This window comes from Bos javanicus, chromosome 7, assembly GCF_032452875.1.
Source record: "Bos javanicus breed banteng chromosome 7, ARS-OSU_banteng_1.0, whole genome shotgun sequence".
NCBI classification, from domain to species: Eukaryota; Metazoa; Chordata; class Mammalia; order Artiodactyla; family Bovidae; genus Bos; species Bos javanicus.
Genome location: NC_083874.1, coordinates 106,473,996 through 106,488,395, shown reverse-complemented (window position 1 = coordinate 106,488,395; position 14,400 = coordinate 106,473,996). Strand labels below are relative to the sequence as shown.

General features: G+C 40.1%; 1 protein-coding gene across 1 annotated transcript in view; it reads left to right on the top strand.

Moving 5' to 3' along the window:
- FBXL17 (F-box and leucine rich repeat protein 17) overlaps window positions 1-7,152 on the top strand; it is a 528,456-nt gene extending 521,304 nt beyond the window's left edge. The window contains exon 9 of the mRNA XM_061424528.1: window positions 4,314-7,152. Within this exon, the coding sequence (XP_061280512.1) occupies window positions 4,314-4,454 (141 nt within the window). The 3' untranslated portion in view covers window positions 4,455-7,152. The remainder of the gene's footprint in view (window positions 1-4,313) is intronic.
- Window positions 7,153-14,400: the final 7,248 nt, after the last annotated feature.

The window sequence follows — 14,400 nt, the reverse complement described above, 5'->3', positions numbered from 1 at the left end:
AGGCCTGAGGAGCTGAAATGATTTGGACCGCCCCAGTGTCTTACACCCAACTTTTTCTCTAAGGCACCAAACTGCTTTTGGAGTCTATACAAAGAGGTGAGCATAGTGTATACTTGTGAGGAGTAAATGAAAATAGCTTCAGTATAAAATGTGTCACACCTTATCGCCAGGAGACACTATAAGTAAAAGATAGAACCCTCCCTAGTGGGAACACATGTATTTCCCCAGGATAGCGTCTACCAACAAAGCCCTGAAATGGAGGATTTGCATTTCCCCTACTGCTTTATTTTCTGGAGTTTACAGAGCACAGCAAACGGACTGCTTTGAAGACACATTATGTCCACAGAGGATTACCTGTAGCATTTTTTATACAGCTACACAAAACCAGATGACTATCCTTTTTTAACCCACAACCTATGAAAGCCAGAAATCTAGCCCACTGTGTATTCTCAGCTATAGGTGGGCCTTGCTTTATGCAACAGAAGAAGGTAGGCTGAATTTCAGTAAGTCAGGGATATAAAAACACATTAAGAGAGCTGACTGACTAAATTAACCCTACCATGAGTCTTTGCTAGAGTCGACAGTTAACCCCTAACTGAAGCTAATTCACGTACTTCATAAATCGGTATCTTCATGTATCAAGTTCGCTTAAGGTGAATTTTCTCTCTCTTCATGCAAAGCAGCTGTCACACAGTGATACTTTATCTTTATAAAACTTGGGCCTCCAGAACAAAATGCCTGTCAGTCCTTGGTGTAAAACTTTGTACAGGCCTATGATTAGAAAAGATGTATTGTAGAAGACAAGCCCATCTTTATGGTGGGTTTAGAGGTTTTCTCTTCTGCCTCTGTTTTTCAGCTATTTTCAGTTAGTTGTTTCTTGAATGCTAGGTGATTTGGGCCACATTTACTTTCTCTGCCATTTGAGGGAGATTTTCTGAAAATCCTTCGGCCAGGTGACTTCAGCTCTCCCTGAGTGAGACCGGCCTCCTTCTAAGTTTATTTGTGGAAGCAGGGAAGAAAGTAACCTCACCCACAGCCTGGGGGGAATATCAGGTAAAGGAAAGGGAGGGTTTCCTAAAAGTGGCTGTTGAAAACCCAGACTGTGTTACTAAGAAAAGTTTTGGACTCTTCTCCAGAGAGCATTAAGATAGATTCTTCTTATATATGAAGTATATTATCAAGGTTGCTTCTTACCCTGTGGTGATAGCTAATGTTCAGTTCAGTTCAGTCGCTCAGTCGTGTCCGACTCTTTGCAACCCCATGAATCGCAGCACGCCAGGCCTCCCTGTCCATCACCAACTCCCGGAGTTCACTTAGACTCATGTCCATCGAGTCAGTGATGCCATCCAGCCATCTCATCCTCTGTCATCCCCTTCTCCTCCTGCCCCCAATCCCTCCCAGCATCAGAGTCTTTTCCAATGAGTCAACTCTTCGCATGAGGTGGCCAAAGTACTGGAGTTTCAGCTTTAGCATCATTCCTTCCAAAGAACACCCAGAGCTGATCTCCTTTAGCATGGACTGGGTGGATGTCCTTGCAGTCCAAGGGACTCTCAGGAGTCTTCTCCAACACCGAAGTTCAAAAGCATCAATTCTTCGGTGCTCAGCTTTCTTCACAGTCCAACTCTCACATCCATACATGACCACTGGAAAAACCATAGCCTTGACTAGACGGACCTTTGTTGGCAAAGTAATGTCTCTGCTTTTCAATATGCTGTCTAGGTTGGTCATAACTTTTCTTCCAAGGAGTAAGTTATCAAGGTTTATTTCTGAAATATCTCAGAAGTTGAACAATATTGAACATCACTGTAGAGAACTGGTCACCCTGCCATAGCATTAATTGATTCAGTAAATGATCATTTATTGAACATCAGCTCTACTATAGGAACCAGCATTTGAGGACTTTTTATGTCAGTCACACTGTTAGGCATATTATTTTATCCTTGTAACATCCTATGACATCGGTACTTTTATCCTGTTTTTACAGTTGAGGAAACCAAATTTTGAAGTGAAACCAGGATTCTGACCTGTGCCTGGTTGACTCCAAGGTCAACTATAGTCGCCACGTTGCTTCTCTGCTTTGTACACAACTCTGTAGTCTTATTAAAGAGAAAAGGCAGTGTCTGGTACCCAGACTTTGGTTCAGGTAGAGGAGAGTCGAGTGGAGAGATGACTGGAGCAGTGTGAGGGCACTGAAGCTAGAGGCCTGCAGGTGCTGCCATGGGTTCAGAGCAGGAGTGCCCAGTGCACCTGCGCCGAGGGTCGGCGTGGCCAGGGGATGCTCCCTGAAGGAGCGAGTCCCTGCGCTGAGGATGGTTCTTGGGGAAGTTGCTGGTCTTGGTCAGTAGTGCATTAGTGTCTGGCAGCGCTTTGCTCTTGGGTTTCTGTTTTTCGTTTGTAGTTATTGTTTTCTCCTTCATTCACTAAGAAGTTAGTCTGGCTCATGAATGACAAAACAATCATGGTTCTTGTGGATCTTACATTGGAACAGGAGCAGACATTAAATAAAGCAATTATAAACTGACTTTTGAAGGTACTATGAAGAAAAAGTAGGCAGTGTTGGAAGAGAGAATAACCTGGAAGCCTCGCCTGATTTGAGGAGGGAAGCAGGCTGAGGGCAAGGATCGAAGCTCCTTGGGGAAATGACACTGACCTGAGAATGAGGAGGACTAGCCATGGGAAGGGGGTTCTTAAGGGGGAGGTGGCTTTAAAAGTATTCCAGATAAAGAGAATGGCAGGTGCAAAGGTCCTGAGGCCAGAAAGGACTTGGACAGCTTGATAACTTGACATTAGGTCAGGTGATTGGATAATATCAAAGATGTACCGGAGAGATGGGCACAGCCAGGTGATGCAAGACTTTGTCAGTTACTGATCCAAGCAGACTCAGCTCAAGCTAGACTTAGGTAGAATTCAATTTTTAAAAAAGTTACATTGCTTAGAAATCCTTATAAGGTCAGCAGTTGATATTCTCAATTCTGATTTGTATATCAGTTTTTCTTTTTATTCAAAATCATTTTCTTCATGTTTTTGTAAACAAAAGTCATACATTGTAACACAGATTGAACTGCATAGCTTGGTTAAAATTGGAATGACAGTTGATTTCAGTACAAGAAAGTCTTGAATAGAAATTCTGACAAAAAATAAGCATCATCAGTGCAATGTGGAAATATCAACTCTGAATTTAACAAATACTACATGTAACATAGTTTAACAAAACACCATGTTATTTTAGAAAAGTGCAGAGGACTTAATGTCACGGTCAGCATACTCCCAAGCTGGCTTTCAAAGCAAATTGCAAGGGTCTGATATTGTTTGAGGTTTTTCCTGATGGTCCTGATCTGTTCAGTAGTGGACAGACATGGAAAGGAAGCACAAAAACGTGTCTCAGCAGAACCTTCTTGCAGACCAGCTTATTCAATATAAATGAAACATTATTGTATTTGAAAATGCCGAAGTGTTCGATAAAGATTTTAAATAAAGCAAGCTAAAAGTTGCGGTTCTTAGGTTAATCATTTATTTATCTGAAGGATGAAGGGAGCTGTCTGCTTTTGTGATATGAACTGCAATCAGCTTAAAAATAATTGACAAATTAATCCCTTCACAGCACAGCAATTGAAAAGGTGTTAGTTTTAATTAGGCCTGTCTGATTGCCTTGTCTAATCAAGAATCAAGGTGGTGTCTTTGATGGTTAAGGTCTATTGGGGCCATCTCTGACCTGCCAGCCATGTATGTTTTAGTGATTGATTCCTCACATTTTCAGCCCTTTTCCACGAAGGGACCTGAGGTTTGCCAGGACTTTAACATTTAAGGGGAAGAAAAATAAACATTTTGCCCAGCACTCCTATTCAGAGTCCCGTGCATCCTCTCCGGCAGTCTATGGTTCTCTCCTAAAAAAGCTGCCAGGTGGGTGGCAGAGTCAGAGGTACATGAGAGTGTCTCATGCTGCCTCCCCTCCCAGGCACTCACCCTTCAACGGACACACTTCAGCTCATTTATCCTCCTAGAAAGCGCTAACCTCCCGATACCTTATATCTTTAAAAAAAAAAAAAAAAAACGTAGGGGGAACATAGTACTTAGTACTACGTGGAACTTAGTACTACATAGAACTTAGTATTACTTAGTTAGTACTTAGTACTACTTAGTACTACACAGAACTTAGTAGTGCTTAGTACTATGTAGAACTTAGTACTACCTAGCACCACGTAGAATGTAGTACTTAGGGCAGGTCTTCCCAGCAAACACTTGCTGGCGCTGCTGAGAAGGACGAGGGGCGGTCCTGGTGCCTGTGTGTGACGGCAGCTCTTGTTCACTTGCAGGTCAACGAGGTGACGGTGGAGCAGCTGGTGCAGCAGTACCCGCACATCACCTTCAGCACCGTCCTGCAGGATTGCAAGAGGACGCTGGAGAGGGCCTACCAGATGGGCTGGACACCCGGCGTGTCGGCCGCCTCCTCCTAGGGTGCGGAGCTGGGGCAGGCGCCCCGGCCGAGGTCGCGACTGTGCTGTGTCCCCGCTGTGTACCCCCGCCTGTGTGTATCCGCGTCTCGTTTGCATACTGCATAGCGTCAGTGCAGTTGCTATTTGTTCCCAGGTGAGCTGGTCTTTTTGTCTTAAAAATGAAAGATTTTGACAGGCACAGACCTTTAGTTTTTAAGTTCAAAGGCTTATTTCTCTAATTTTGTTTAACTGTAGAATAAACAAAAACAAAAAGGATCCATTATTTTGAGCTTCTAATTACTGCCACTGGAGATGCCCCCAAATGAAGGCAACTGCCTTCTTATTTGATGAGAAAGAATTGTGCAGTTCTGCGGATGGTGACCAGAGGGGAGTGACGTGGCACTAATTAGAAGCCTGAGAACTAGTGCGTTTCAGGATTTCAAGCACATCCACGGGTGTCGGTTCTCATCCTGTCTCACACGTGCACACACACACACACACACACACACACATGCACGCACTTCCTCCCTGGTCATTTTCTGACACGGGCCCTTCTCCAGGCCCCGCCCTCCCCTGCCACTCCCCCTAGCACACCGTCCCCAGGGGCTCCCCACCTGCCGTCCAGTGGGCAGCTTAGGGACTAGAGAGAGCAGGGCCTTCTGTGAAGTTTCCGTGTGGAGTCCGCGATCTGAAACCCGCTGGCCAGCTCACAAAAGTTAATTATTCACTATTCTACCAAATTCTCTGGAGTACTGAGTATTTTGAGTTTTACGTTAACATTGTATTAGCTTTTATTTCACGGATAGTAACTGGTCCAGATATTTTAATGATATTTGGAACTAATCTTAGCATTATTCACATTAAAGTCACCAGTATAATTAATAGTGTGCAGTTATTTAAAAAAAAAAAAAACTGTACAGATCATTTAATTATTTTTGTTAATTTGGTAATTATGAAAGTATATTTCTGAGATTCGGGGCTAGTCACATTAATAGAAGATTAATGAATGAGATATAAGTAGACAATCTTTCTATTGATTTTTTTTTTTGCTTTTTGCTTTGCTTTGGGCTTTAGAACAGGTTTTTTGGAGATGTGCATGTTATATTTTTCAATAGTTCTTATGCTATTGCAAAGATCTATTGCTGGTTAATGTATGAGTTTAGAAGAAAAATTAGAAAATCTTTTCATTAAGATTCTGTTTACACTTGTCAGAAATAAGCATTTCTTTGTTTAATTAAAGATGTCCAGCTTTCAGTTTAGGCAATACCTATTAGTAAATGAATATACGTTTTGATTTCACACATCTTTACAATTAATTCATAGTAGGGACTCAGGCTCATAATAACCTTTCCTATGTCTTGATTTATAATCAAGACAGCAGGGAGCCTTTTTAAGCTAAAGCGTGATTATCTTTCACAGTAGTTAGATATACAAAACCCTGACTTGTGAGTTTGCTATTTATTCTTCCTCAATGTGGACATAATTGTTTTTTTTTTTTTTTTTGGTCTTTAACAGATATACTCAGATTTGAATTTCACTTTATAGAAGTCCCAGTGTTGCTAAAATGATACTAGCTGTAAGAAGTGAAAAATAGCTTTACATTCAAGTACCATTCACTTATTTATAATAACTCTTTTTATGTAAACAACTATTTCCTTTGATCATGTCAACATGTTTCTGATGTGGCATGTTTTTGCTTTTAATTCCAGTCAGTTTGGAAAATCTAGTCGCTAAGCACCAAAAGTATTTTTTCCATCACTAAATGGGTTACTAATTTAATTTGAAGGGAATAAAATTTATGTAATAAAAAAAGCTGTTTGCTATTAATAAATTGTAATTCTTCTTACACATCCAACTGTATCGTCTTCATATTCATTTCCCCACCACTGAAAAATATCTTAATTCACAATATTTTAACTGGTTTTTAATCCAAAACTAATTTATAAGACGACATGTATAGTAATAGCTTGAGTGAATAAGCAAAAGTTTAATTTTTATATATGTCACACTATATTTTAAATAGTTAAAAAGACAGAAGAGGGGAGAGCCATCAATGATATAGATGGTGCCATTTCAGTTCAAAGTTGTAATAATCTTGGGAGTGTTACAGTTTGGTTGTCAAATGGTTTCGAAAGTGTATAATTGATTTTGTTGAAATGTTGCATTGTTTGAATCTGAAGTACAGCACTATAACATGCTTTAGCCTGGGGGGTGGGGTGGGGTGGGGGCTTGCACTTATTCTTTAAGATGGCGATGAATCCGGAAAGCCAGATGCATCATACCCTGGAAAACTGCTTTGGTGCATTTGTAGGAATCTGTAGAAATACCATATCCAGCCTCAAAGCACTAATCTCAAAAGCAACCAAGAAAACATCACCTTGAATGATCCTGTGATGGTTGTTGAATGTGTTCTCATTAGATACTTTGAAATAAGGCTTAAAATGAACTTTTTCCTGGGCAATCTAAAGTTTCTTTTTTTGCTTAGAATGTCATAAATATATGTGAACATGTTTAACGCAGGGCTTTTTATCCTCTCTAAAATGTCAACAGTATTTTCAGAATAAAGACTATATGAAATATATTGCGGTAGTGGAAAATTCTGGTCTTTTGTCTTTAATGTCTTTTTGAGTGGATAAAGGAAATTCATCCAGTTTGTAGTTTCTATATTTCTGTGAATCTTTTGACCTTCAACGGGTTGCAATAAAAGAGAAAGAAAACACAGTGTCTTTTGTTTTCTTTTAGAGACAATAAATGGCCTCCCTCATGCTGGCTGGGTGTGGGGCCTGAAGCAGTCTGTGTCCTTGTGTGTTTCACTGTAGACTTTATGGAGATTCAACTAACTCAGAATAATAAACAAGACTGAATTTAGGAGGTTCTCAGTTGGCCAATGAGTACTGAGATAAGATTGAAAACCTCAAGGATTTAAATAATAGGTTTGTTTAAAATACCATTTTCTAAACACTCATTCATTTACTTAGCTTTTTTTTTTTTTCTCAAAGTAAATAAATTTATTGAGTTAAAAACATGTGTCAGGCACTGGGCATTTAAAAATAAATAAAACTCCTTGCCATCTGGAAATTGCTCGTAGCCTCGCAAGAAGATATTCTTAAAAACTAGCCATAGCAGTGGAGCACAGTGGATGTAATGATTAGAGGGAGCACAGCTCAGAAAGGCAATGCCCTTTTCCAAAGAGTGAACTAAAATAAAACAAGGAAAAACAGAAGTTGAAGAGGCAGACAGTAAGAAAAATTACCATTTTCAGCCTTGGCTATTTATAGGTTGTTTTCTAAAAGAGTCTCCTGAAAATTGGTGTCACTGGCTACCATTCACGTGGGCTCATCTGAAACTACAGTATTTGCATCATTTGTATTGCATAACTGTATTTCTAAAAGGACTCATTACAGGAGTTCCCACTGCCCAACAAAAGCAGACAGAAATCATCCCAACCAACAAACAGCATGCCAGCAAACATGAACTCACTATCTAAATCATAGAGGACAGCAGGAATAAGCCAGCATTACACAAATCCATAGGGGAAAAAAAAAAAACTAGACTCCCATCCTCAAAGGCTTCAATGTTAAAGGCTAAGATACATAATTCAGAATAGATGTTTGAAATATTAAAATATATTAAAAATTATTTATAACACGTATAAGGAAAAAAACTACCAAAAGATGAACAAAAATATTTTTTAAATAAAATTTCTAGAAATGAAAACATAATTGAATGTTAAAATGGAAAGGCATTAGAAGAAAGGATTCAGCTGTAGAGAGAATTCATAAACTGAAAGGTAGAGCTGAGTAAAAGAAAACTTTAAACAAAACCATATTTTTTTTTTCCTTCATGTGGATAATTTCCATATGGATGGCTGAGAGGTTAAGACACACGGGACATATTATGAGGCTCTCCCACATATCTATCTAATCTTGCAGAGGAAAAAAAAAAAACAGAACAAAGGAATTGCATTGTTTAAAATTATAATGGTGTTTAATTTGTTTATGAAGAAGAAAAGAAAGATTTTAGGGAAGAATATCAAAGGCTTAATTTCAGGTTAATTTTGAGATGCTTATTAGACATCCAAATGAGTACACTGAGTTACGCAGTTTGATACAGGAGCTCTGTTCCGAGGAGAGGTATACAGATGGCATTTTAAACCATGAGTCTGTCTGAAATTATTATCTGTGGTCATCGTCCATTACTTTAAATAGAAAATGAAGTCTAAGGACTGTGTTTTTGATCACTCCAAAATGTGGAAGGCAGGAAGAGGAAGCAAATCCTTTAAAGGAAACTGAGGCAGAATAACCTGAAAGGAAGGCGGACGACCAAGTATGTTCTATCCTAGAATCAAGTGAAAGCCAGCAAAATTAAATCCGCCACTGCTCAGGGAGACAGTTCATTAATAAGAACGGAAAAAGAAAAGGTAATACTTGCAAAGGTTTAGAGTGCTTGTGACACTTGGCAGCAGGCGTGGGGCCCACGGAGGGCTTCCACTGAATCCGAAGTTCTGCTCCGTAAGGGGAAGAGTGCATTCACCAGCGCTTGTTTTATTAAGGTGCTTCGCAATGCGCGCCTCTGTGGCAGGCTACTCTGTATCGAATACTTTGTCAGATGTTACAAGAAAGTTCCGTACTTTGTGTAAGTTGGTCGACTGGTGGTCCAGAATTGCTAACCCTAGATGCGAGCTTCCCTGCCTGTGTCGGGGTGAGGCTAGCTCTGTGTGAAGCAGAGTTTTCCAGGACCCCCGTCTAAGCAGGTGGCAAAACCGGAAGAAGATGCTGGTCCAACCCCTCTTCGCTGCTGTGCTGGGAGCAGAGCGTTTCCTGTCTCTCTGTGACCATCACTGGCACTTCAAGCGGAACAGCTGTCCACGGCGTGTCTGCCGCGTCATTCCCCACGCAGAAGCACTGTGCGGCTCTGTAGTGCACGGGGCCCTTTTATTATCACTTCCTCTTCAATTGCACAGTCAAATCTGGTATCGAAACCTTTTTAGTAACACAGAGGCTTGTCTGATAATGTGAAAATCTATAGCTGAAAAGAACAGTCAGGGTAAAGTCTATCCATTTCGTTATACAAACAAACCGCGATTTATTTACGGATCCTACCATCACTGAATACTAGGCTGTATCCCGTGTGGGTATTATGCTTGCTAAAGCTCATCCCCGGTTTCTTGAGATACTTAGTAGAGACACAGGTAGCAGTATTATTTCCTCAGTCCTTGAAATGCAACCTTCTATCACCAAGAATTAAACTTTGGAAAACTAACATCATCTCATAAAGAGCATTTCCTTTCCTATGATTTTGCCTGGCTAATAAAAGTTGGTCATAACTTTCTTTCCAAGGAGTAAGCGTCTTTTAATTTCATGGCTGCAGTCACCATCTGTAGTGATTTTGGAGCCCAGAAAAATAAAGTCTGACACTGTTTCCCCTGTTTCCCCATCTATTTCCCATGAAGTGATGGGACCGGATGCCATGATCTTCGTTTTCTGAATGTTGAGCTTTAAGCCAACTTTTTCACTCTCCACTTTCACTTTCATCAAGAGGCTTTTGAGTTCCTCTTCACTTTCTGCCATAAGGGTGGTGTCATCTGCATATCTGAGGTTATTGATATTTCTCCCGGCAATCTTGAGTCCAGCTTGTGTTTCTTCCAGTCCAGCGTTTCTCATGATGTACTCTGCACATAAGTTAAATAAACAGGGTGACAATATACAGCCTTGACAAACTCCTTTTCCTATTTGGAACCAGTCTGTTGTTCATGTCCAGTTCTTACTGTTGCTTCCTGACCTGCATACAAATTTCTCAAGAGGCAGATCAGGTGGTCTGGTATTCCCATCTCTTTCAGAATTTTCCACAATTTATTGTGATCCACACAGTCAAAGGCTTTGGCATAGTCAATAAAGCAGAAATAGATGCTTTTCTGGAACTCTCTTGCTTTTTCCATGATCCAGAGGATGTTGGCAATTTGATCTCTGGTTCCTCTGCCTTTTCTAAAACCAGCTTGAACATCAGGAAGTTCATGGTTCACATATTGCTGAACCCTGGCTTGGAGAATTTTGAGCATTACTTTACTAGCGTGTGAGATGAGTGCAATTGTGCAGTAGTTTGAGCATTCTTTGGCATTGCCTTTCTTTGCGATTGGAATGAAAACTGACCTTTTCCAGTCCCATGGCCACTGCTGAGTTTTCCAAATTTGCTGGCATATTGAGTGCAGCACTTTCACAGCATCATCTTTCAGGATTTGGAATAGCTCAACTGGAATTCCATCACCTCCACTAGCTTGTTCCTAGTGATGCTTTCTAAGGCCCACTTGACTTCACATTGCAGGATGTCTGGCTCTAGGTCAGTGATCACGCCATTGTGATTATCTGGGTCGTGAAGATCTTTTTTGTACAGTTCTTCTGTGTATTCTTGCCATCTCTTCTTAATATCTTCTGCTTCTCTTAGGTCCATACCATTTCTGTCCTTTATCGAGCCCATCTTTGCATGAAATGTTCCCTTGGTGTCTCTCATTTTCTTGAGCTCTCTAGTCTTTCCCATTCTGTTGTTTTCCTCTATTTCTTTGCATTGATCATTGAAGAAGGCTGTCTTATGTCTTCTTGCTATTCTTTGGAACTCTGCATTCAGATGTTTATGTCTTTCCTTTTCTCCTTTGCTTTTCGCTTCTCTTCTTTTCACAGCTATTTGTAAGGCCTCCCCAGACAGCCACCTTTGGCCACCTCATGCGAAGAGTTGACTCATTGGAAAAGACTCTGATGCTGGGAGGGACTGGGGGCAGGAGGAGAAGGGGACAACAGAGGATGAGATGGCTGGATGGCATCACTGACTCGATGGACGTGGGTCTGAGTGAACTCCGGGAGTTGGTGATGGACAGGGAGGCCTGGCATGCTGCGATTCATGGGGTCGCGAAGAGTCGGACATGACTGAGTGACTGATCTGATCTGATCTGAATAAAACTTTCAGCTCTTTTATTCACCATGTGATAGGTCGGTGTTTCTTATACTTTTTTCAGTTTGGCCTCAGATCAAGTGGCAGGAGAATTCATGGCTAGATCAGGCTGGTGGGCGCTCCACTGAGTTACTTTCTATAACCTGAGATTTCCCAGGCTGTGTGTGTGCTCATGCGCTGATATGCACCATACAATAGAAAACAATGTCAACTGAATGCAATCTATTTAGTCTTCTTTGTTTCTTGAAGTTTTTAGTGAGTAACATAATGGAAAATGAAAAATTAGTGAACTAAAGGGCTTTTTAAAAGCATTGTTGAAAAAGAAATAGATGCTGCTTTGGTGGGCCTGGGTGGCTACTTAAAATGATAATTTTTATAAATAATACCAAAATGGTAAAAGCTCAGCAAGCTTGATTCTGTTAGAAAATAATTCTACTGTAATTTAAGCAGCATCTTGCAACTGACTCACTTATTGGCTTAAGTGGAAAAAAGACATCTTGATAATTGGATTTCAATGAAGCTTGTATTAGTGTTTCTTCGATTCCAAACCAAAAGATGGATTGCTATTCAGGGCCCATGGATGACTATAGAGAGGCAAATACTTGGAAACACACTCATAGATAACTGAACTAACTGGGTTTAATGTGAAAATTAAGTTACTGGCACCCCTCGTTATTAGATAACGTAGATGACTGAATTTGCTCAACTGCGTCTTAATGGATGTTTAGTCCATATCCTTTCTCTTTCCCTGTGGCTGCTGTTGAATGTTACTGCCCCCATTTCTTCCTTTTTACGCTTCATCTGTGGAGCTAACCGGAGTCTAAGAATATTAGTGATCAGAGTCTTCGTTGCCTCCAAGGATGAATGATACATTTGAAAGTGATCCCCTAACATGGAATTGGGCGGAGGCAGGGAGAATTAAGTAAACTATATAAGACACTCCGTGTTTTAAAATATCTTGTGAATATAACGGAGAAAAGCAGATGTGTTTGATACAGTTTATTAAAATCACAGAGCAAACGCCACTTAATACATAGAACAAGGCTGGCACCCCCAGAAGCCCCTATCCCAGATTCCCCTTTCCAAGCCCAGACACTTACTCCTTCCAGATAAAATCACTCTCCTGGCCTCTATAGAAGTCATTTTCTTGCTTTTGTTTTTGTTCATTGAAAAGAAAGGAAAGAAAATGTGTGTGTGGCCAGTGAAAAAGGAGGTGAAAGAGATTCAGGGTTTGCCATCTGAGTAATCTTAAAGTGTCTTCTAGCTACCACTGAAGCTTAAAAGAGTGAGTGAGAAATTAATGAAACAAACGTGGGGAAGTATTAAAGATGGGTCATTTTTTAATAAAGAGCACTCCAGGAAACCTGCATTTTGATATAAAAAAATACCACCTATTTGAATCCTTGTAGTTTGGTTTTGAACTTTACACGGAAGAATCACATGGTGCATATGGCTTTGTGGCTTTCTTTTTTTACATGATAGTGTTCATAGGGTCCATGCATTTTATTGTGTGGACATGCTATTCTACTACCGAAAAGCGTTTGGTTTGTTTGCAAACCAAACATGTCCTTGTACAGGTATCACAGTGCAGACACGCACACAGGATACGTATTTGGAGAAAAACTGCTACGCCGTGCATATCTTCCATTTCGTTGGGTGAATCCACACCACTTCCCAAAACTGTTGAAGGAATTCCCATTTCCACCAGCAGCGTATGGAAGTTCTTACTGATCACTATTTGCTTCCAGTTGCCCTGCAGTCGTGTCTTATTATGGTTTAGTCTGCATCCTCCAGAATATCAGGAAGCTGGCTACTGTTTCATCTGTTTATTGACCACTTAGGAAATAATGGTTGTAAAGGCCTTTAAACCAATGTTTGCCTTCCCGTTTCAAATAACAGAAGGAACCTAAACAGGAAAGGCCTGGGAGGATTGCCAGGGTTTCACTGTGGATCTTAGCTCTGGGGGCAGAAGCTGAGCAAGGTAGGCGAGGGAGCTGAGAGGCCCTGTAAGAGCTTTCAGACTAAGAGGACAGGGCTTTCTTTCCCTTCATCTCCCCGTCACTCTAGTCCCGCATCTTCCTCTGACTTCATTACATCCTTTTGTATGGAAGGAGGCCATTATCTTGGATTTAAATGAGAAATTATGGGGATATGAGCATTGCCTAAATGCAAAATTGTATGGTTATTGTGATGATGTAATTAAATGTCATGTAAACCAATGAAATAAGAATGGGAAAAAAGAGAGTAGTCACTTCTCTGCTATAAAAACAAAGTTGAATGCTTTGAAAAAAATTCAGATGAAAAGATAGGGACAAGAAAAATCTTTCAGGTTAGTTATAGGGCACACAAGGTGTAGAATGTGGAAAACATTATAAAGACCTGAGGGATTTTGTGTTTAGTTTGCTTCAAAAATGAATTTAATTTCTGACTCTTTTTTAAAGAAATTGAAGCTAGAAAGCATAGATGATGTGTTATAGTTTATTCAAGAACGACAATGTAGAACACAAAGAAAATCGGTCTTGTCTATACATCGAAAGATTGCAAATGAATGCATATATGTGCTTTTATATGAAAAATAAAATACTGAAAAATATATATACTTAAATGATTTTTAATAAACTTCTAAAATTAAGTAACCAGCTAGCTGTCCTTGCCATGCTGATAAGAGGGATTTCACTGTTCTTGCTTAGACCGAAACATACCCTACTGATGGGAACTCTTATTTTATAAAGTAATATTTTTTCAATTGAAATACAATTTGCCTACAATAAAATGCACATGTGTTAAGTTACAGTTCTTTGTAACTTTGAAAAATATGTAGACTTTTGTAATACCTCAAGCTGTACAATATATATAAAACAAGCTATATAATATACATGTGTGTGTGTGTGTGTATAAATACGTGTGTGTGTGTATACCACCCTAGACATTTTCCCTGTCACCTCACTCCTCCTCAATCACTGTTCTGATTCTGTCACATATTATTTCTGCCTGTTATTGAATATCTCACAAGTGGAATCACAGG